This window comes from Falco naumanni, chromosome 8 (genome assembly GCF_017639655.2).
Source record: "Falco naumanni isolate bFalNau1 chromosome 8, bFalNau1.pat, whole genome shotgun sequence".
Lineage (NCBI taxonomy): Eukaryota > Metazoa > Chordata > Aves > Falconiformes > Falconidae > Falco > Falco naumanni.
Genome location: NC_054061.1, coordinates 38,194,623 through 38,217,189, shown reverse-complemented (window position 1 = coordinate 38,217,189; position 22,567 = coordinate 38,194,623). Strand labels below are relative to the sequence as shown.

Below are 22,567 nucleotides of genomic sequence, written 5' to 3'. Positions count from 1 at the left end.
CCCTTCTCTTTCCTGCCTCTGCCCGCCCGCGCGTTCCCCGGCGGCGGGGGCGGCCCTGAGAACACAAAGTCGACGACGTTGCGGCGCGGGTCGCGCGCGCCGTGGCTCCGCCCCTCTCGCCGGCGGAAGTGACGCGCGGGCGTGCGGCGGCGCTGCGCGGCGGCCATGGGCAGGAAGGAGCGGGGTGAGCGGCGCGGCCGGCCCGGCGGGGAGCGGCTGGGGCCGGGCGGGAGCGCGGCGGGAGGGCGGGGGGGGGCGGCCGGCCGGGTATCCGCGGACCGGCCGCGCTGCCTCGTCACAGCTCCGGCTTCGCTCCCAGATAAGAAGAAGTCCAGGAAGCGCCATTACGATGACGACGAAGACGATGAGGACGAAGCTCCCGGCAAGGAGTCCCAGGAGGCGGTGCCGTCCGCGGCGGGGAAGCAGGTGGAGGACAGCGGCACCAAAGTGGACGAGTACGGGGCGAAGGACTACAGGCAGCAGATGCCCCTGAAGGCCGACCACGCCTCGCGTCCCCTCTGGGTGGTACGTGCGGCCGGGCCTCGCAGCGCCTCGCCACGGGCTTCGCCGGGCCGGGGGGGCCGCCCTGGCAGAGCTCGGGGCAGCGGACGGGCGCTGCAGGCCTGGGCGGGTGGCCTGGTCGTGGGAGCCCGCCCCTTGCCGGGGGGGCCGTCTTGGCGAGACTTCCCCGGTCACGGAGCCGGGACCTTGTCTCCTCCGCCGTCAGCCGGGCTGCGGGAGGCTGCGCGGGGCGAGGCCGCCAGTCCCTGCCGGGAGCCCGTGGCAGGGCCCCGGCGCGTTGCTGCCTTCCTCGGAGGGCCCCTGGCGGGCGTCCCTTGCAGCGGGCCGGGCAGGGCTGTGCAGCCCCTTAAGCCAAATGTTTCTGGGACGGAGGTGAAAGGCTTTGTGGAGGCGTCCGCGTTGGCTAGTGATACAGGTGGGATCTGTTGTTGCCGTGATGCAGCCACAGGCTTTGCATTATGGAATGGAACAGCCTTAAGACGAGCTGGTCTCATCTTCTGTAACTGGTACCGTTTGCTTTCTGTGCCCTGAAAGGGATGGCAGTAGGAAGCCTGTCCGCACCTCGGCCAGTCGTACAAGCATACAAGCATACGGAGAGGTGGTTGCACAGCCGGCATCTGCAGGGCATACATTACCAAGTGCTGTGACACACAAGTGCCATCTTTTCTGCTCCATTTGTTCTGTGTAAAATGAGGAATTTTGTTTCAGGGGAATAGGGCTGCCAGGTTGCCTCTGCTCAAGCAATATGCTTAGCAGTAATAAAGAAAAAACACCCCAGTGTGTCAGTCTGGAAAAGCCTTAATTGATCAGGGCGTGGTTTATTCTTACTGCTATAGAAGGGACAGGGACAAATCAGTGTCTGGACGCTTTCAGAAGACAAGTTTTATGCTCCTCGGTCTCTTTTCTTTTTTTCTTGTAATCTTACTGTTAGGGTAAACGCTTTGTTTGAAACCCTGTGATGCATTAGTACCTAAATAGTGGACTGTCTCTTATGTCAACTGATGCTTTATAGGACATTCCTGATTCTGGTCAACTAACGCTGTTGTGCCCTCAGCATTTCTTTTTATTTCCGTAGGCTCCTGATGGCCATATTTTTCTGGAAGCCTTTTCTCCAGTTTACAAATATGCACAGGATTTTTTGGTTGCCATTGCTGAGCCTGTGTGCAGACCAACCCACATTCATGAATACAAACTGACTGCTTACTCGCTATATGCTGCTGTTAGTGTTGGCTTACAGACGAGCGATATCACAGAGTATTTACAAAAACTGAGCAAGACTGGGGTCCCAGATGGAATAATTCAGTTTATCAAGGTAAGAGTATTTAATTGGCATTGGAAATATGTTTACTGCTACTAGTGAAAACTTCCTGCTGCCTCTGCTTAATTGATTATTTTTTTTAATCATTCATTGTTTCTGTCACTGTTCCAAGAGAACAGAAGCTTTGTCTTATTTTTTGTCTTTTTCTGTACTATACTGCTGCACACATACTATTTTCACAGCATATCCTGTGTGGGGTTTATACCTCTTAAAAAAAAAGTACACCCAAGCGTCTGTAAGTATACTTTCAACCAATAGGAATTGTACGTGGGGAAAGTTTCCTCAGATTTCCTCTGGAAGAAGACTATGAATGTGGGATGCAACCTGGCATAGCCAGGCACTGTAAAACATAGTCTACCTTATCCTGCATGTATGTTCTTGCAGTCATGGAAGCAGATTGGAATTGGGTATAAAAACTATCTGTGACCGATCTCCTGTGTGAGTTGATGTGTGCATCTTTTGAAAATACCTTCTCAGGTTTGTTTCATAAGCATAACATCACAAGTAAATGTTTTATTATATACTGCTTCTCCGCATTTGGTCCCAAATGTGGAATCGCTCTTTTGCATGTTCCTAACAACTGCTCTTGTTCATTTATAGCTTTGTACTGTCAGCTATGGGAAGGTGAAGCTGGTACTGAAACATAACAGGTAAGTGGCTTCTTCCTTAATTGGCGTGGCAAAGGAAGTCCCCCAAATGCCAGCTGTGCTTAAACAAGTGGTCTTGAGTAGCTGTTGAGCCTTACAGCTCCCAGCTGAGTGGACCTTCTATCAATGCAAGATCATGTTTTTAATTGTTGAAAGTATTTAATACTTTGGTCAATTAATTCAGTTTGGCTGCCCTGAGCTACTACTACTGGTTATTGTTACATTTTTAGAAGCAGGTTGTGAATTTGATATTCTAGCTTGTTCCTTTATTACTTGGATTTGCAATATATCCTTAAGGTTTTCAGATAATTGTTTCGTACGTTCCTTCCTAATTTGCATGAGCCTGGTTAGACAAGTTTTTCTACAGCTGTCCTTCAGCCTTGTGTATTCTGACTTGGAATCTGTTATTCAGGAAGGACGAGCAAATCCATTGGCAAGAGATGCGTGCTTGTTGCTGGGTTGAATGTGATTTATTTTAAATCTAGAAGATAATGTTGGAAGTGACCTTGATGGGTCAGCTACTTTAGAGCAGACCAATGTTATCTGAACATGTGATTTGTGGTAGGAAGAAGGAAAGGAAAGAGAAGAAATGGGAAGCCTGTGTCTGTACCTTGTCTGTGTTTTGTCTTTCTCATTATTTCTTTTTCAAAGTTCTCTGTTGTCTGACAGCCGCAGATAAGCCCTGGGCCTATAATGTTCTGCTTGTGCTGCAGCTTTTTTGAACCTGCTGTGTTGGGTACAACTGACGCTAGTATTGCTAGCAGGTTTTTGTTCTCTTCTTAGGTGTTTCTGAGGAAAAGATTTCTCCCGTGCTAGTGAAGTCTCTTTGTCTCATATTTTAACTGTGATTTCCAACTAGCATCATTATTGACAAATGTCCAGGGAGAGAAACAATTTCAGGATGCACTAATTTAAATTTTTAGATGGTCTATGTTCTGGATGTTTTGGATTTTTGTCTTTTGAGCTTTTTTTGGTCCTGTGGGCAGGACTTTGAAACACCACATCCAGTGTTTTCACAGAGTCGCTTCAATATCAAAAAAATGGGCTTGTGTCACATGTCACAAATAAGACATGTATGTGAGAGCTCAGTCTAGGCAGTTCTGCTGGAGTTTTCCCACAAATGTTAGAGAACTTTGAGCAAGATGGGTAACTGCAAAGTACATGATGCTTTTGGTATGAGGCATCTTGAAAAAATCTTGATCCCTATAATTTCTTTATTTTTAAATGCCCCCCTCCCCCCCCAAGATTAGACACTTGAGAGTGCATCTGGAATAGCAATATATTTAAGCATCTATACCACTCTTCTTGTAAGTTATTCAGTTGATTAGTTCATTAAAATGTTGTCCTTTAATTTTAGGTATTTTGTTGAAAGTACCCACCCTGATGTCATTCAGCAGCTTCTGCAAGACCATGTAATTAGGGACTGTCGCCTGAGAAATGCTGAGGGTGAAGAAACAGAGCTCATTACAGAGACATTCACGAGTAAATCAGCGGTATGTTTGGGCATGTTTTAAAATTCTTGAATTAACAGTACATAAACTGTTGGATTGTTGTTTGTTGTATCAGCTGTTGCTTTCCATTCTGTCAGCAATGATCGGTGCCTCCTTAATGAGTCCAAATTGGGGCAGGGCAGGGGGTGGACTTGTATCTCTAATGAAACTGTTGGTGAAAATTCATGTTTGTGTGTTTCAGATTTCTAAATCCAGTGAAGGTGGCTTTGGTCCATCAACATCACAGGGAACAGATGCCCAGAATAAGCCAGATGTCCCAGCTGACTTATATGAGTTTTACGAACAGATGGACAAAGATGAGGAGGAGGAGGAGGAAACACAGACAGTTTCTTTTGAAGTCAAGCAGGTATAAGTATATTATATTAGTCTCTGCATTTGTAGCTTTGGGGAATGGGCCCAAAGCTTTGCAAATAAGTGTGAGAATTTAATGTGAAGTACTGTGGTACTTCGTTTGATAGTGGAGATCACTTTAAGTCATCTAACTTTTCTTTCCTTTTACCTCCCAAAATCTTAGAATCTTCCTATTCTGTACAGAGGGTGGCAGACTGGGTATTGTCTCTTCCCTGCCCACAAGGCACAGGGCCAGAGAAAGGCTCAAGAGATGAAGGGAGGTTGTTCCCCCCTTTCTTTCTTTTCTCTCTCTTTCTCCCTCTCTGTTTTTCCCTGCCTTTTTTTGTTTTGTGATTTATGTTTGCAGAAGGAACTCCTGCCAGTTCTGATTTGATAGCTTGAGAAGGGTAGCTGGAGGTTGCAGCACAGTCCTGCTTGACCTTCAGAGAGTTTTTGTAGAATTTCTCAAGTTGTTTTTGGACTTGGTGTTTCTAATGATGCCTTACTCTGGGGAAAACAGAAATTATATACAAGATAGTTTAGTAGCTATTTTGTTTATTTTAAAAAACCCAAACAAACAACCTCTTGGTGATTGAATCGAACTGTCATTGTGGTGGAATAACTGCATTACCAGGGTATGGAGATTTTCCAGATAACAGATGTTCAGCTTTGGTAGGTGTCTGTAACACACAGAACCTTTTGTGTCTGTTACTGAACACTTTGTTGCAGGACTTCAAAGTGTAGTTTAGTCGCTGCCAGGTAAACAACACATCTGAGATTAATGTGTCATGTTCTTCCATCTGTCTAAACAACCCTCTGTAACTGTTTTCTAAAATGTTTGAAAGGGGTAGAGATGATCATGAATAAAGTTTTTGGAATAAACTTTTACCCTTGCAGACTTCATGAGCATAAAAAAATAAATCTAACTTCACATGGTACTATATAATCTGGTTGTTTAAAAAAAAAAAAAACGTGGAAAATTTACCTTCTGAAGCTTTGTTTCCTCTTCAGGAGATGATTGAAGAACTTCAGAAGCGTTGTATCCATTTAGAGTACCCCTTGCTGGCAGAATATGATTTCAGAAATGATTCTGTGAATCCTGATATTAATATAGATCTGAAACCTACAGCTGTCCTCAGGCCCTATCAAGAGAAAAGCCTGAGAAAGATGTTTGGAAATGGGCGAGCCAGATCTGGTGTTATTGTCTTGCCATGTGGTAAGTTTCTAGGTTGATGTTTAGGGGTTTTGTTCTTTATTGGCCTGTTAACTTCCAAATTTGATGGCTTCTTTAATTCAGACAGCGGTAGGGACTGTTCAGGGTACCAGTATACAGAGTCCTGTTGGTTTGTAGTGAGTGGGTGGTGATGCTGTGGTGAGGGAGAGCCTGGTTAATGGAGCTGTCAGGCATCTGCTTAACGGTGCTGCCGGTATCCTTGTAGAGACCAACAAACTGATAGGTGGTTGTAGTAGCTTCAGATAACCGTTCGTGCTTTCACTGGTCCCTCTAAAGTCAGCTCTGCTGATCTTGCAGTGAAATGTTAAAGCCATTGCCTTGGGCATAATTTGTTCCTCGGCTGGGGGTAAGGAGATTGGGGGGGAACTGGAAATACAAATACGGCATAAGGGGTATGTAAGGAAGGAAAGAGCTTGTATGCACAAGTTCTGCGCCTGAGAGCTTGAGAAAGAAATGAGGAATGTGCAAACTGGGACAACCTACGGGAAGCAATGGAAAAGGGAGAGAACAGGTGACTGCATGCCAGTGCCCTTGGTATTGGGGGTGGGAGACACAGCGAGGGTCTGAGAGAGTGTGTGAGGGATGCTGGAACAAGTGTAAAGGAGGAATGGAAAGATTTAAGGACTTGCCGTTTGGGGGAACAAACATAGCTGGCAGGGATAGATCACCTCTAGGGGAAGCTTTCTGTAGCCACCTGGAATTTAATATGCTTTTGAAATTGAAACAGCATTAGAATGATTGTTTCTAATTGGCACAGCCATTGTTTACAATGATTTTCTTGAGAAAATGGAGTTATGTGTCCAGTAGACAATCCAGCTGGATTTTTAAGAAGCAAATGCTCCATTTCTTTAAAACTATTATAATAAGGAAACAACATACAATTTCCTGATACATGATTTCATATCCTCTCACTGTTTTGCTGTCTTTCTTTGCTCTTTCCTCCCCGCCCCCCCTCCAGTAGTGTCAGAGAGATGACTAATGAATCTCTCTTCTTCCCCTACAGGTGCTGGCAAGTCTCTAGTTGGAGTGACAGCTGCGTGTACTGTCCGCAAGCGGTGTCTGGTCCTTGGTAATTCTGCAGTGTCTGTAGAGCAGTGGAAAGCCCAGTTCAAGATGTGGTCCACCATTGACGACAGTCAGATATGTCGGTTCACTTCTGATGCCAAGGACAAGCCTATTGGCTGTTCGATTGCTATCAGTACATATTCCATGTTGGGACACACAACGAAAAGATCCTGGGAAGCAGAAAGAGTAATGGAGTGGCTTAAGAGTCAAGAGTGGGGCCTTATGATACTTGATGAAGTACATACTATCCCTGGTAAGGAAACAGCATGCGGACTTTTCATGCTGATAACGTTACTCTGCTTTTTTAGAAGTGGTGTGGTTTTTTGCTTTCTCATCATCAATATAGTGAGTAAATACATGGGTTAGGGTTTTGAGACAAGTAAGATGCCTTGTTCTGCTTTCTTTTTTTCCCACGATACTACAGTTAAGCTGGCCATTAGTTTTCTGAAACCCTTCAAATTAGATACTGTCTTTTCTCTAATGGCACTGTACCGTAAGGTGCCTTCTCCTGTGTACCTGAATTATGTTTGTATAATTTTGCTGTAGACAGGTTTGAACAGGAGGGGAATTAATCTGCCTTCTTTTCTGTTGAGATGTAGTGGAACTATAGGCTAGCTTTTAATATCTATTTCTACTCAATAAAATGTGAGCAAGTATAGTGATTACTGTCCAGAAACAGCTGTTGTATTTGAAATTCCTGTGTAATTAAGATCTGTACTATTGGAAAGCAATAATGTAGTATTTAAGTGTCTATGGAATAATCCTGGCTAAAAATACCATGCAGGATTCTGTTAGCTCCTCTACCTTGTTCTCATGATTTCATTTGAATATCATCTGGTATCTACAGAAATTATGGATTTTAGAAGGAGACCTTGACAATTAACTGCTATTTTATCAAATTAGCATGTTGCTGCCACTATTCTTTCAATTTTGTTCGTTCTTTGTTTCATAAAAATTAAGGTATAGAGCCTCCTCTGTGATCTCTAGCAATGCTGAAGATGAGTAATTCAGCCATATACTAGAAGTCTGAATGTGGCAATCGGCCAAGAGTCCTTGTGTCATAGTTCCTTCTATGAAATACTATATGACCTAAAACAAGCCATGTAACCTCTGAATGTATTAATTTTCTTTCGGGAAATTGGAAATTATAAAGATGCCAGAAGTTTTACTGTGATTTTCAGAGTACACTGATGATGTAAACTAAAGCTGCAATCAGTGTGAATTTTTGCTGTAACACAGATTTCTTAGAGGTGTGTGTGAAATGGGGTAAAATTTCCCAATGCTTTATGTTCAGGAGTTGATGAAAGTGTTTTTTTTAAGTTGCACTATTTGTCTTCTAAATCCGTTCAGGAAAGTAAACAGAAAATCTGTCTTGCATTTCTTAGCAAAAATGTTCAGACGTGTGCTCACTATTGTACAAGCTCATTGTAAACTGGGGCTGACTGCTACCCTGGTCAGAGAAGATGATAAAATTGTTGACCTGAACTTCCTGATTGGACCAAAGCTCTATGAAGCCAACTGGATGGAGCTGCAGAACAGTGGCTACATTGCTAAAGTGCAGTGTGCTGAGGTGATGCTCTGCTTTTTGTACTACTAGTGTTTAGTATGCTTATTCCTTTTTTTTTTTTTTTTTTTTCTTGAGGGAGATATATGTAATTGTGAGTATTTAACTGGGAAAAACAGGTGCCCTTATGACTTTTCATTTACTTTGTAGCTTAGGCAAGGCTGTTGCTGGTCAGTAGTAACATGTAGTAAATCCAGTAGCCACGCGTTCTTCAGAATGACTTCAGCACTCTTCCTTTTTGGGGTTGTGGTGCCCGATGGGTTGTCTCAAAGTCACCTTTCAGAAATGTGGGCAGTGGTAGACCTCGTTCGATGCAATTGACATTCTTGTTGTCCAGCTTGACTTTGTACTTTGAGCTCAGTTCTGTGTGGCAGTATAACATGGTGTTATGATAAGCGTAACATCAGGTGGTATGCTGGCAAGTGCTTTTCAGAGACTTCAGCTGGTAGACTGTCTGTGGTTGTTTGAGGAGAATTCCTCTTAAACTCAAGAAGTATAATAGCAAGTTTAAAAAACATAAGAAAACACCTGCTTATTTGAAACCTGAACGCATGAGGGTGAAAATTGAAAACATAGGACTGGATCTTACTATTTATTTCTAATATAACAGTGTGACTGACCTCTGTTCTTCCCATCATATGGATGAGAAAAAAGTCTGGTATCCTGTTGGAATAATCCCTTTGGAAACCCTTCACACAGGCTCATTAGAACGTTAAAAGTAACCTTTCTGGGTCAGACTGAAGGTCTAGCTTAATGTATTGTCTCTGATATTTGTCAAGGAAGATACTTAAGGAAGAGTATAAAAACAGGGCAAACGTATCTGATACTTCTCCAAGCCCTTAATCATTTATGAGTGGTTTCTGTGTAACCATCACTGTGTGTCTTTCATGAGCTTGTCCAGACTCCCGTTGAATGGAAGCGAAGTTTTAGCAGCTACAGCATGCAATGGTAGAATTTCATAACTTAACTGTCTTTTTGGGCTTTCCTGCATGTTTTTTGCTTTGGTTTTTTGTTGTTGTTTGGGGGGTGTGTGTGTGTTGATTTTTTGTTACTGGGTTGTTTTTTTAAAACCTCATTAGTTTCATGCTAGCTTTGGCACTGGAATAAAAGATGCAAATGCAGGTCAGCTGTTCTCCTTTTAAGCTTTGTGCAAACTGGAAGTTGTAGAAGGAAAAAACCCACAACTATTTTAAAGTCATAGAATACAAGTGAAGAGTTATCTAGAAAATAACTGGGTTGAAGGGAGAGTAACCAGTCTGCAAGTTCAAATTTTACTATTTAGGCTCTTTGGTTAATTCTGCTTTGGGTGCACAATTCTTCTCAGTCCCTGAACTGCCCTTTAGGCGTTGCAAAGTGTGAAGCGTGAGCTACCTTTGTTCTGAATGATGTGGAAATTCTGCAAGTTGATATTCTTTAGGCCAATGTTTTGAAATAACATGTGATGGGACTATCAAAAGCAAAGAATCAAAAACAAGCAGTCTGATAAATAACAAGTCTAGTATGTGCACAACTGCATTGCATACCTATTGGGATTTTCTTGACATGTTGAGAAGTAACATCTTTAATCAACTTCGCTTACTCTGCATAGCCAAGAAAGATGTCTGGTTTGCTCTTTTAAGTGTGGTTCTCCAGGTGGCAGGAGAGGGCAGTGCTGCTCTGATAAGGCAGGTCGTGGTCGTTGTGGTACTGTTCTTCCACTGCTTTGAAAGAGAACAAGCAGCACAGTTGAGAAAGTTAAAAGAAATTTTTGAAAAAGAGAACAAGCCTGTTCTTTAACTGTATTTTCAGAGTTCCGTAATTTACAAATAATCCCTTTCCCAGCTGTCATACCAAGGTTTTGGCTTGGAGTGTGCATCTTGCAAAACATAAAAATGAAAAGATTTGTGTGAGAAGTAGCTCTTAGCCATTTCCAAATCCTGAAGAGAGTGCAAATACAAATCGAAATATATTCAGTTTGCCATGTAGTCAGAGGCATTGAACAATAGAATAATTATTTTACTACAGTCCAACGTTCAACATCCATATTTCATTGTCACTTTGAAACGCTCTTTTCTGATTTAAGAGTTTTAGATCTTTTATAGACAACATACAATAATAGTAGAGCCTATTCAATGCATAAATTTATTGTTAATGTAGTCAAGGGATGAAAAAAGCCTTACCCAGCATTCACTGGAAAAAACGTATTGAAACAAAAAAGTAGTTTGTAACAGTACAAAACAGTTCAGCTTGTTTAAATAAACTAAATTGTCACATAACTTTCCTAGCTGAACGATAGTTATGCAAGAGGCTTTTCTTTGCAGTATTCTGTTAATTGGTACTGTGTATATAAGGGAGTAACCCGTGTACAGTAGAATGAACATCTTCTAAATTATATGCACTATAGATAGTGGCATTATATGGTATAGATAGTATTATTGCATTGGCATAAACTTCTCAGCTTCGTAATTTCTTCTGTTTTCATGCTACAGTAGAAAAAATACCTCAGTAAGCCTAGACTTGTGCAGTACTATGATACGTATTTACATAATAAAATAATTGCTTAGGGAGACCTTTGGAAGTCTTCTAATTAATTCTAGTGTTTTGAAAGTGGTAGACTTAACAGCTGTTAAAACAAAGGTCACTCCGCTGTGGGTATATGAAAAAAGGTTAGTAAATTTCTTCTGTAATGAAGACTAAATGTATCTCTTAGCTTTCAGAATATGGATGGAAATTAATTTTTATGGGAAAAGCTTTGATTGCTGTGACAGGAGGGGCATTGCACAGATGATTTATTCCCTTAACTGTTGCTATGTAAAAAGTAGTAGCATTCAGTAAAATTATTAGGTGTGAAGCATAAAGGAAGTATCTTCTAGTCTTGTCGCTATCCCACTGCCTGTTTCTGTTGTGGATCTCACTGACAAAGCGTTTTGGAAGGCCATAATGTTAATGAGGTTAAACGGAGTTTGGTAGTGTTGGAGACTACAGCGACCAGTAGCTGTCACTCTGGTACAGAAATTACCGTGTTCAAATCTGTGCCCTGTGCTGTACAGAAAGCCATAATGCATTATTGTTGCCCCAATATCTTTTCAATTCCAGTGGAATGAAATAAATAAATAACGGAGGGTTACTTTGTGTGTGTGTGTTTGTGTGTTTTCTAATTCTAGGTTTGGTGCCCAATGTCACCTGAATTTTACAGAGAATATGTAGCTATCAAAACAAAGAAACGGATACTGCTGTACACCATGAACCCAAATAAATTCAGAGCCTGCCAGTTCCTGATTAAGTTTCATGAGCGACGGAATGATAAAATCATCGTGTTTGCTGACAACGTGTTTGCACTGAAGGAATATGCGATCAGACTCGGGAAGTAAGTGTTCACAACTGGCGATGGCACTGTTCTCTTCCTTCCTGGAAAATTGCCTTGTAAGCTCACAGCTTTCAGTAGTCTAGATATTTCTTCTAATATTTAGATTTAACTCCAATCCTATATAAAAAAGAGCTCGGGAGGGTATATTTTTGGATGGATTTTATTGGCACTGCAACATTATTTCAGCGTAGAACTGTTTGAAAAGAATCTCTGTTTAGCACTTGCCTCAGAGGAGTTTTCATCCAAGATTTCTGTGAAAGACTGTTACTACTTCTCCATCCATGTTGTTATTATTAAAAGCCAGTAGAAAAATGAGGGGCTTAAAAAAATAACACTAGAACTATTTCTTTAATGGATGGTAGCCTCCCCTATCTCTCTGAGACAAAAGTTTTTCAGATATACACTCTGAATTTTTCAGGATCTTTTGGGACCCAGGACGTTCCTCTTCAGGTTCTTAAAAGGTCTCAGCCTTGTGTAAAAAACCTAAGACAAACTTCCTGGGGATCTGTGCTGTACCGGTGCACTGCCTAGGACTAATGTAATTGTTTAATAAACGGAAGGATATTGCTCCCATGAGCTTCTCAGCTACCTTAAATGACTGTAACGTGAGTGCAGGTATGGAAGGTTGTACAAATAGTTTAATGAGGGGTTAGCATCAGTGTGTTTGTAGGGTTTGGAGAGGGGTGATCTGGGAGTGTTTGCCAGGATCAGGCGTAGAGCAGTTATTGGGGAAAACATTCATAGAAGCTGCCCTCATCCTTTCTTTGACAACGCCAAATTGTTGACAAACCCTGCTTGTTGGAAGCTGTGGGGCATTTTGACTGCGTATGATTTCATGTCTAGGAATTTCAGCAGTGTTTCTTAGTAAAACCACAAACAAGCATTACACTTTCCAAAATTCATGATCAGTTTTGACTGTAGTTTAACAGCCATGTTGTGCTGGCTTGCTGTGACATCAAATAGTAAGCAGAGCTAATGGTGCTGGATGAATTCCAACACCCATGGTCTCTTTCATCATTTTTTTTAATCTGTCTGGACAGAGATTAGCTGTGACGATGCCTCTGGAATGTCTCTAGCAGTGTTCAGTGCACCACAGGAAAACCCTTCAGCAAAGGCGATGCTGGGAGGGGGTGCTTGCTAAGTAGCACAGCAGTTGTGAAGCGGGATAGACACTGCAGAAGCATGGCAGGAAAACCAGTTGAAGAAATATTAGGTGTTTATTTTTTGTGTTCTTGAATGAATTTTCTGTTCCTCACATGATTTGTGTGGCTCGTGGTTGTATGGCAGTCGGTGTTAGAAGGAAAGAAGGCTCGCAGTGCTGGATAAAGGTGAGGGAGTCTTTATTTTAACCAGAGAATTTTCTGTCCATTCACTATGAGCATGCTGAAACAAAGGGAACTGAGTTAGGGTGGCGCAGGAATTACACGGGTAAGGAGGAGAGCAGCCCAGCAGCGGGTACAGCGGCGGTGGCGGAGCCTGTCTGCCCGGGCTGTGCTGGCCCAGCAGGAGAGCAGTGTCCACAGCGCTTCTCGTGACCTGACTGAAGCACATGAGGTGGTGGGCTCCTGGGTGGAGGCAGAGATGGCTGTGGTTCGGCTCTCTGCCAGCTCCTCCCTTACCACCTTCTTTCCCTCGGTACTGGCATGAAAAAACATGCACATGACAGGAATTATTTTTGGGGCCACAGATTTCAAATTTTCTTAGCCAACTTTTATTCTGTCATGAGTCTCGTGCTGATTCTTACTGGTGGTGTTAATTAGTACGTTTAAATCACTGTTTCTGAAGGACTATGCCTCTATGGTCTTCACAGTTACGTCGGTTAATGGGAGGGATCTGTCTCTGCAAATGCCTCAAGTGTCTTCCTGCGGTGAGGAAGAGGAGTAATTTAAAAAATAAAAGTCAGTCTAGCATTGGACGTTCTAGGTTCAAGAAGGTCCTCAGATAAGTGTTAGTGAATCACTGCCAAGTAGGATCTGGGGAGGTAAAATGGGGGATTGGTAGCTGGGGCTTCCAGGTTATTCTGTGTTGTGCTTGAACCCCTTCTTGGTGACTTTAAGAAACAGAAGGCTTACAACTGCTTTAGTTTAAGTTAAAATCTTCCGTTTAAGTTTCGCTTGGAATTAAAGTCATCACAATTTAAATATTAAATGTAATTCCAAATAAGGCTTAATATATTACCGAATGCTACTAATTGGATAATAACGGTATTGTTTCAGAGTCGACTCATTTGCCACTTTCATTTTTTAGCTGCATTTTCCTAACAGTTTGGTTAAACGCACTAAATAGAAGAATTAGATTAGGGATGACCAGGATTGTTGGTAAAAGAAAAACTAGAATAAAGTTTTTACTAGAGAAAGCTAGAGGACCCAACACACCAGAATTGGTTGATAATAGAAAACCTTAGTACTATGCACTGCATGTTTATGTTCAGCTACCACCCATGTATGTGCAATATTAAAAGTTAGAGTGAAACATTTGAGGTTGGTTCCTTGTATTAGAAATAGTGTATGGAAGTGTGAACAAAACAGAAATTGTAGAACTTGATTCCTGTTATTTGGAGATGCTGATAACGAGCATTTGGAAACGTAGTGCAACAGATGAAGAAGCAGTGGCTGTACACTCCTGCATGCCACTTTTTTTTTTTTTTTTTTTTATGTGGACTTTGCCATTTCTAGGGCCTTTTTTTGTTTGTTTTTTTAAACTGCTCAGGCAGGAAGAAAACAGCCAGAGTCTAGAGAGAATCTTGGAAGATTCATAGTAGTCCAAGTTACTGATGAGGTCTTGGGGGGGCTGAGAGTTTGTGTGAGCTTTCTGGATTGAGATATTAAATGTTCCATGTGATTCATCAAGTGTTAGAAACCTTAGATTAAATGCCACTTTGAGCTTCTTGTGGCCATGGAATGTCTGGGACCCTGTTCTCGTTTCAGTAGGTCCAGGAGGTATTAGGAAGGGCAAGAGGTTAGCTTCAGAAGCAAAAATAATTTTCTCAGAACAACATCTAGCAGCCAGCTTGTGACACTTGGCACATCATTGATAGAGAAGCCTGGATTTTCAAGTGTTTTAAGTAGGAAGCAAAGGTTGCAGCTGTCAATGTGCTAACTCAGTAGATCTGAGGGGAAAAAAAATCTCTTATTTTATCAGCTGCCTTCAGTCTTTCATGTAGGCTTAGCAAATGTATTCAGTCTGTTGATATACAGCTTCACTGGTGCACATAATTGCAAAACATTTATAACTGTCAGAATTTATTTCTGGCAGACTGGGTTTCTGTAGAGGATTCCACAAACAACTGGGGTAGCTGCCATAAAGAGCCAAACAAGCTAAAAGTAAAGTGTAAGCTGTACCAAAATCTGTTTTGTTTTTATATCAGTTCAAATGTGTACTGCACTCCCTGCCATGTCTTGGTTTCTTAGTACCTCACAAAAAATGATTGCAAAGTCTTGAATTGATTTAATTTGCGTATGTTCTGTTCTTTTCAGACCTTATATATATGGTCCTACTGCACAAGGAGAAAGAATGCAAATTCTACAAAACTTCAAGCACAATCCAAAAATCAACACTATTTTCATTTCCAAGGTAAGCGAGGACATTTCAGTGTGTCCTTGTACCTGTCTTCAGTGAACTTTATTCAAGAGTAAATTATACATGCATGTTGTGCATTTGACATCTTTGTATCGCAGCTCACAGATGTGCACGTTGTATTAAATCTTTGTCGGTGATATATGGAAATAAGATATGCTTAGAGGCTGCTTCTCTGTTATAGGTAGGTGACACATCATTCGATCTGCCAGAAGCCAATGTTCTGATTCAGATTTCATCCCATGGTGGGTCTCGAAGACAGGAGGCTCAAAGACTGGGGCGAGTGCTAAGAGCCAAAAAAGGTAAATGAGGTGGTGGTTGGACTCTTGAGGCTTGGATCATAGTATCAGAACTGCAGAGAAACTGGATGTTCATGATACTTCTTTATCTTGTCCTTGGATTATGTTTTAGTAAAAGAGAATACGCCCATATACCAGTGAAGGGAGATGAAGCATGTTCAGGGTCAGTAAAGGTTTGTTGGGAAAACTTCCAAAGGACAAAAAAAGCTGAAGGAAAATTAACTTTTTGTTTTGTAGTGGTTCTTTTACTTTTTCATTCCTTGATATTTTCCTCAACATGAAATAGTTCTTAAAAAATCATAGCATTACTGTATGCAAGTCTCTAGAAAGCACATTTTTGATACTGCAGATTACTTACTTTTAAAAATGGGATTTGATTTCCAACTAGTTGTGTTTTTGCAAAACATAACCAAGGAGCTTTTTGTTTGGAAAAATGATCTTTAAAACACTTTCTACTTGCACTTAAGGTCTACATTTACTTACTTCATGTGCAGTTTGTGCTTGTTACAGCTGAGGCTTTGTTTGAAAATGTCTGCAAACCCCATGGTAGTGAATTAACAAAGTCTTAGTGAAACCTTGGGTTTTAAAAGAGAACCCAATGCTGTTTAATTAATATATCTTAAGAGATGTAAATTTAAGTAAATTATTATATGCAGCCTGGTGTATCCTGGGTTTCAAAATAGCTCTGTGAATTTTTAGCTACATATCTTTGTCTTTTTTAATGCAAAACCAGTGCAAACTCCAATTTGTGTCAATAAAACTTCTCCTTTGTCTTTTTCCATTAACTTTTTTGATGTGTGTTGCAATCCTTACTCTAGACTTTTTATTCGCTCTTTACATAGTAGACTTACAAATAATTTTATTATTCATCTTGCCCAGTGTAATGAAGAAGCAGATTCTTCTCCGAGTACCAGTGTAATTGTGTTAGGATCCATTTCCTTTTCATTTTTTTTTTTTTTTTTGCCCATTCTCAAGTTATTAAGAACAAGAGTAGGAATTTCCATACTGTGTACTTTGTCAATCAGTTTATGTAATGTCTGGATGCAGCTAAACTTTGCAAAATTTTTTTTGTGGAGAGACAACTGATTTAAACACCTGTTTTCAGTGTTCAGTCCTTTTTTGGTTTTTGGTGCAGTGTTCCAAATGGAACTAATCACTCAGTGTCTTTGTCTCCTAGGCATGGTTGCAGAGGAATACAATGCCTTTTTTTATTCTCTTGTATCCCAAGACACTCAGGAAATGGCATATTCAACGAAGCGACAACGGTTTCTTGTAGATCAAGGTTATAGCTTCAAGGTAACTTGTCTCTGCTATTTATATAGTTGTGACCTAAAAATATAATTTCCATGTTCTTTCATGTTAGTATTGGGTCAAGAATCCTGGTTGTGTAATGTATTAATGAAGGTTTTGCTTGCAAGCAAGAACTGTTTCAGGGTTGGTTTATCATCTGTGTTACTGTGCGGGTAGATACAAGTAACTTAGTACAGCTTTTAGAAAGGTAAGTATTCTAACTTCAAACCAAGCACCCACTGGAGAGTGAAGCGGAATGTTACTTGTGGGGTTGCTTTATATTTATGCTGTTCAGTTGTCGATGCATGCAGGCCTCCTATTGTGTGTTGTCATACTGGCTGTGCATAAAGCATTGTTGATAGGTGTTCATGTCATAGTGGCCAGCAGCAGTTCAGAAAACTTCCAAAACATCACAAGTCACAAATAGTTTCCAAAGAACCTCCAGTGGCAGGCCAGTATTTCACTATGGGGAGACATCTTTTACCTTGTGGCTAAAGAGAACATACAGCCGGCAGGATTCGTCCATCCTACATTTATACATCTGACTCTGGGAATCGTAAAGTGTTTGAAGTGTCTAGCATCCCGCTCCAAAAGAAACACCTTTCAGGGATCTTTGTCCACACACTAATCTTGTGCACCATTTCCGTAGTGCTGTCCAAGGCCTGCGGTGGTACAGAAAATCAATCAGTCCAGGATGCAGGCACGTCGATCTTGGCTCTGTTAAGCAAAACCTGCTCTGGTTAATGGTGTATAGACTGTGCCTATTTAGCTTCCGCCAACAGTTTGTAATTGTCTCTGCATGGAATGAAGTGTATCACCGGGTTGAATGTTAATTGATGAAGAAAGGACAGAATTTACTGCAGGAAAAGACTGTTACTACAGAGTGGAAATCTTCCTACCTACAACTAAAACATACTCCTCAAAATAGAGAACGTTTTCAGTGTGGACAGTGTGACAGAACTTGAAAATCAGAAGTTTCCTCTAAAGTTCCTTTTGTAAAGGACTGAATGCTGTCATGTCTTCATACATACTTGAAAATTGATTGCCCCCTGTACTTCTGTTTATTATGTATATATAGAGTTATGTTGTCTTCTTGCAAATGTAAAATCTCGCTCCGCCAAAGCTCCTCTATTTGATAGATTTCATGGTGTGTCTCATTCGTATATTTTTTTTTAATCCATGGGCTGCCCCATATGCTCATCCGCTGGGTTGTTAAAGGCAACAGGGTGTCATGATAGCTCTTGCTTTTAGGTGAATTATTGCTTTGTAAAACTGGAGTTTACTGCTCTGATGAGAAGCCTTCCCAGTAAGAAACATTGCTGAGCAGAAGGCTGTTCCCGTATCTGCCTGTAGTGAACAAGCTCAAGCTTATGGTGTTGACAGAATCGTGCAGGGATCGCACAAGGTGCAAGGGCAAGCAGCCCCTGCTGGATTGCACTTGAGCTGAGCTATTTAAGAGCTTTTCCTCATGAGGCATACGTGCAGTACAAGACATCCCTATGGGTAAAACCTCTCTGAACTGCAGCTATGCTGAAGTAAATAATTGCTTTGTAACCAGTGGCCCATTAAATAGAGCTTTAAGGGGGTCCTTCCACTGAAAGAGACATGTCACAGTCTTTAGAAGTAAAATCCTTGTTTTGCTTTGTAGTGGATGTATTTTGACAAAACTGTAGATCAGTATTGAGCTGCAGCTAATTACAGCAAATGCATCTATGTGGTGGTAGTCAAGATTAGAGAAATGCCTTGTATTTGAATGTCTTGGATTTTAGAACTAAGAAAAAGGTTAAAAAAGAGGGATTTTATTTTGCAAGGAAGACCTAGTCCTAGGAGCTTTGGTGTAATATGGGGAAAAAAGCAGTGCAAGTGGCAGCTGAGTATTTGCAGCAACATTTTAGCTGACCGGTACTGGAATGTTCTTTATTTGTGGTTAAGGAACAGTATGTTAGAATATCTATTTTCATCCGTTTGCCAAACTTTAAGCCTTAGTCATAGCTGGCATCAAGGAATAGGGCTGGAAGAAATGTCCAAGAAACGACCCATTATGTTTCTTCATACCAAGCCAGGATCAACTCTATGTATGTTGCTCCCAGCAGATTTTTGCCTTCTTATTCTTCCAAATATGGAGACTCTACCTCATCCATAGGTAATTATTTCAGTGCTGATGTCCTCTCCTTCAGAATTTTTGCTCCTAAATTACTAAAACTTCACTACTTCTTTAAAAGGGTAAAAGTTTTCCCTTTTTGTCTAAGACTTTCTTCTGACTGTCTCTCAATAGCTCCGTTCTCTGCCTTTCATCAAAAAGAAAACCGGAATACATTGTTTTTTCCTAAATCACATATTTTGTGTTTGCTTCTTAAATAGGAGCCTTGTCATCACAATTTGCTGCTCGGCGTTTACTGCTAGTGGGGTTTTTTTGGTTTGCTAACTATAGTTTATTTACTGTATTATGTTTTTTGTTTAGAGGCTGAATGTAGGTTATATTTTAAGCCAATCGGAGAGCTCATTATATCAGAGAATTGGGGATTACTTTAAACTTGGCATCTGTTGAACAGCTTAAAAAAATGATGATGCAGTGGGAATTCTTTCTGTTCTGTGAATCACGTTAGCACTGTTTTGCAGCCACAATTGGAAACAGCCTAATGCAATTTAAAATTGCTTTTCCTGACTCCTTTTTATTTTTGAGGTGATCCTAGCAATGCCGTTCTAAATGAACAAGAAGGGGGACCATAGTGTTCCTTTAGCCATATAGTAGGAGACCTTGCTTCTGTGAATGGATTCTTAAAGCCAGGACATTTCTCAGAAAGGCATCCATTTTTTAATTAGAAATTGCCATTGACTGCAGTCTACAACACTGATCATTCGGTATAGTGTTTCCCTACTGTGTTTTTCAAAAACAGTGCTTTGTGGCTAATATGGATTCATTTTACCTTAAGCTGTAATCATAGTTTTTGATCAGCCTTTGTGGTCAGCTCCAGCCCAGATTACTGAAGTAACTCGTTTCTAATTGTATTGGCTCAAGACATAAGCTGAAAAAGGAAGCTGAGGAGGGGAAACACCACATAATAAAGGGAAAGGCTGAAATACAATGTTTTTCTCAAAAGCTCTTCAAGTTGGAAACATAGTGGGGAAAACTGAGATTCTCACGTATAAATATATTTTTACCCAAATGTATTTAACTGCAGGAAAAATTCCTGTGAAATTTTCAAAATACTTCTACTTAAGAAAGCAAGCTGCCTATTGAGAAGCTTTGTAACAGAAGCCTGAGAGCTTTTCAGTTCTTCAGAAGAGGTTTTTCAGCTAACAGAGTGTATGGCACTATATTGCCAGTAGGTGGCATGTGCCCTGCATCCGTGGTTATTATTAAATGAGTTACTAAGAATTTCAAAGAGAGCAGACATAACCAGCTAAGTTAACTGGTGCACAAATGTTGAAAGAGCCCTTTTGCTGTGCTGCTGATGCTTGCTTGCACACGCGGTCTCTCAGCAACATCATATATCTGGATTTGTTAGGGGCTTTATCCATGTTCCTCGATGTTTATCGCTAGAATTCTCAGTGTCTGGAAAGCTAGTGAATTATTTTTGTTAAAGTGCTAGTTTTTAAACTAGATGAATGTAGAGCCCACAACATGAAGCTAACCTTGCACTAAGTTGAATGTGCATCTGAGCTGTATGTGCTTTGGTCAGGTTCTTGGTTAAGCTGGGATCAACAGCATTTGGCTGACATCCTCTGTCCAGAGCTTTTTGTTTTTTCTTCTCTTTTTTTTTTTCCCCAGTGTTTGTGTTTTGCATTTCCAGCTAGACTATAACAAGGGATGTGTGTGCCTGTATATATACTTCACTTAGCAAACTTTTATGTGTATATATGCTAACCATAGTGTTAAGCTGTTCAGACCATTAATAAAAATTGAAGGCAGCACCAACAGGATATGGAATCAGAAATCCTTGTCTTGGTTTTGATTAGCCAGCTAACAGTGAGGAGGAAGAGCCCTCACCTTGTACTGTGCTCTGTTTCGTAGGTAATAACAAAGCTTGCAGGCATGGAAGAAGAAGAACTTTCATTTTCATCCAAAGAAGAACAGCAGCAGCTTCTCCAGAAAGTTCTGCAAGCATCTGACTTGGATGCTGAGGAGGAAGTAGTTGCTGGAGAATATGGTTCAAAGTCAGCTCAGGTAATGAAGAATGCTTTGTGTGACCACAAACGTGACAGAACTTGACCGCTGCATTTTAATTCTAAATGTGTTGCCATCATTGATGCCTTAGTATCTTTGTGAAACATTGGAGAACAGACTCATTTTTTTAAGCTGCATTAGCATTTAGCTATTTGAGTAATTCGGTTTGGTAATGGGCACTAGAAAGAAGGTAGACATGGAATTCATGTCCTCCATTATATTTGAGGGAGAAGGCGATAGATCTATTGTTACAGATTTTGCAGTACATCTTCTAAGTCATGAACAGTGAAAAGATTTTAAAAGATTTTTAAGATATACATATGTCAGAGCACATACTCTTGTGGTGGCACTGTGCTCTGATTTCCTCATGCCCAGAGGGCAGAAGCATAAGGGCTACATTTGTTCATTTTTAAGAGAATTACTATTATTGTAGATAGTAGTTTGACATTTTCAGCCATGTCTGATATAAGAAAAATAAACAGCCTGAAACATGTGTTGATACATAAGTTAAAATCAAGCTACAATGTGGTAATTGATTTTTTTAGGGTTTATTTTTAGCTGAATTGCATTGTGCGTGAAATGCGTTGGGAATTCCCACTCTAAGGTATCTTTCCATATTAAACCTTATGTAGGTTTGTATACTTACGGTGAGTGGCAGGCAGTGACTTCCTTTGTAGAAATTCCTCGTAAGAAAAGGAACTTCGAAGGCTTTTTGGCATTAAGGTCACTAAACGAACAGTGCTGCCCGGTAACCAGTGGGTGTCAGTGGGTTAGAGATGGCTATCTGATCACACACTAAGCACATGTTTTTTTCTCCTCACTTGCAGGTGTCACGTCGTACAGGCACAATGAGCTCTATGTCAGGAGCAGATGATACGGTTTACATGGAGTACCACTCTTCACGGAGTAAAGCATCTTCAAATAAGCACATCCATCCACTATTTAAACGCTTCCGGAAATGACATTCAAATGACATGTGCATTTTGTTAAAGCTGTGTATCCGTGTACCTTGGTTCCATAACTAAGTATACAGAATTGAATTTTCTGACAGAACCTTTAAAAGACTTTTTTTCATATGCATCTGTATGGACACATCTTTACTCTGCAATATATGTGCTGTCATGGGTGAATGTGAAAGGAAAAAAAGAACCAAATCTTACCACAGAAAAGATATCCAGTGACTGGATCCTGGTTATACCTGTCTGGTTTTCAGGGTAATGAATAGAATTTATTTTTATCAGCTGAAGACCCTTTTTCAGATGAATTCTGGGAAGGTTTTGTAAATGAAGTTTGTACTGATGTTTGAAATACTATTTATCTGATTATTGTGTCCGCTCAACAATATACTGTTTTTTAAAATGCTTAAATAAAAATCATTCACTGAGCTGAACAAATCCTGATAGGAGCACTTCACATAATATTTTTAAACTGGGAGCTAGTTTATAGTTATGACTTAACCTGTCTTAAAATTCTAACACATTGTTTGGAAATATTTTGAAGTTCTAAGACAAGGAGAAAGAGGAACTCTGTCTCCAATATAAATTCAAGGAAGGCATTCGTAAATACAAATAAATTCCGTGCTCCGTTTTTCTTCATTTTTCTTGCTACTGTTAAGAAGTTGCTGAAATAAAAGCTGTTTCCCTTGTCATTTATATTCTATTTATTAACGATGCAATAAAACCATCATAACTGCTAAA

General features: G+C 40.7%; 1 protein-coding gene across 2 annotated transcripts; it reads left to right on the top strand.

Moving 5' to 3' along the window:
- The first annotated feature begins 104 nt into the window (after window positions 1-104).
- On the top strand, window positions 105-22,567 carry ERCC3 (ERCC excision repair 3, TFIIH core complex helicase subunit). Of its 2 annotated transcripts, XM_040603430.1 has the most exons (15): window positions 133-184; window positions 320-525; window positions 1,598-1,834; window positions 2,441-2,490; window positions 3,845-3,980; window positions 4,180-4,344; window positions 5,340-5,544; window positions 6,566-6,880; window positions 8,013-8,197; window positions 11,335-11,537; window positions 15,014-15,110; window positions 15,298-15,415; window positions 16,590-16,708; window positions 20,718-20,870; window positions 21,698-22,567. In XM_040603430.1, exons 1-15 carry the CDS (start codon window positions 166-168, stop codon window positions 21,830-21,832), a joined length of 2,343 nt encoding a protein of 780 aa, XP_040459364.1. In that variant the 5' UTR covers window positions 133-165; the 3' UTR covers window positions 21,833-22,567. The 2 variants fall into 2 exon arrangements, with proteins under 2 accessions (XP_040459365.1, XP_040459364.1); XM_040603431.1 differs by lacking the exon at window positions 21,698-22,567 and having other exon boundaries at window positions 105-184; window positions 15,298-15,414; window positions 16,588-16,708; window positions 20,718-20,829.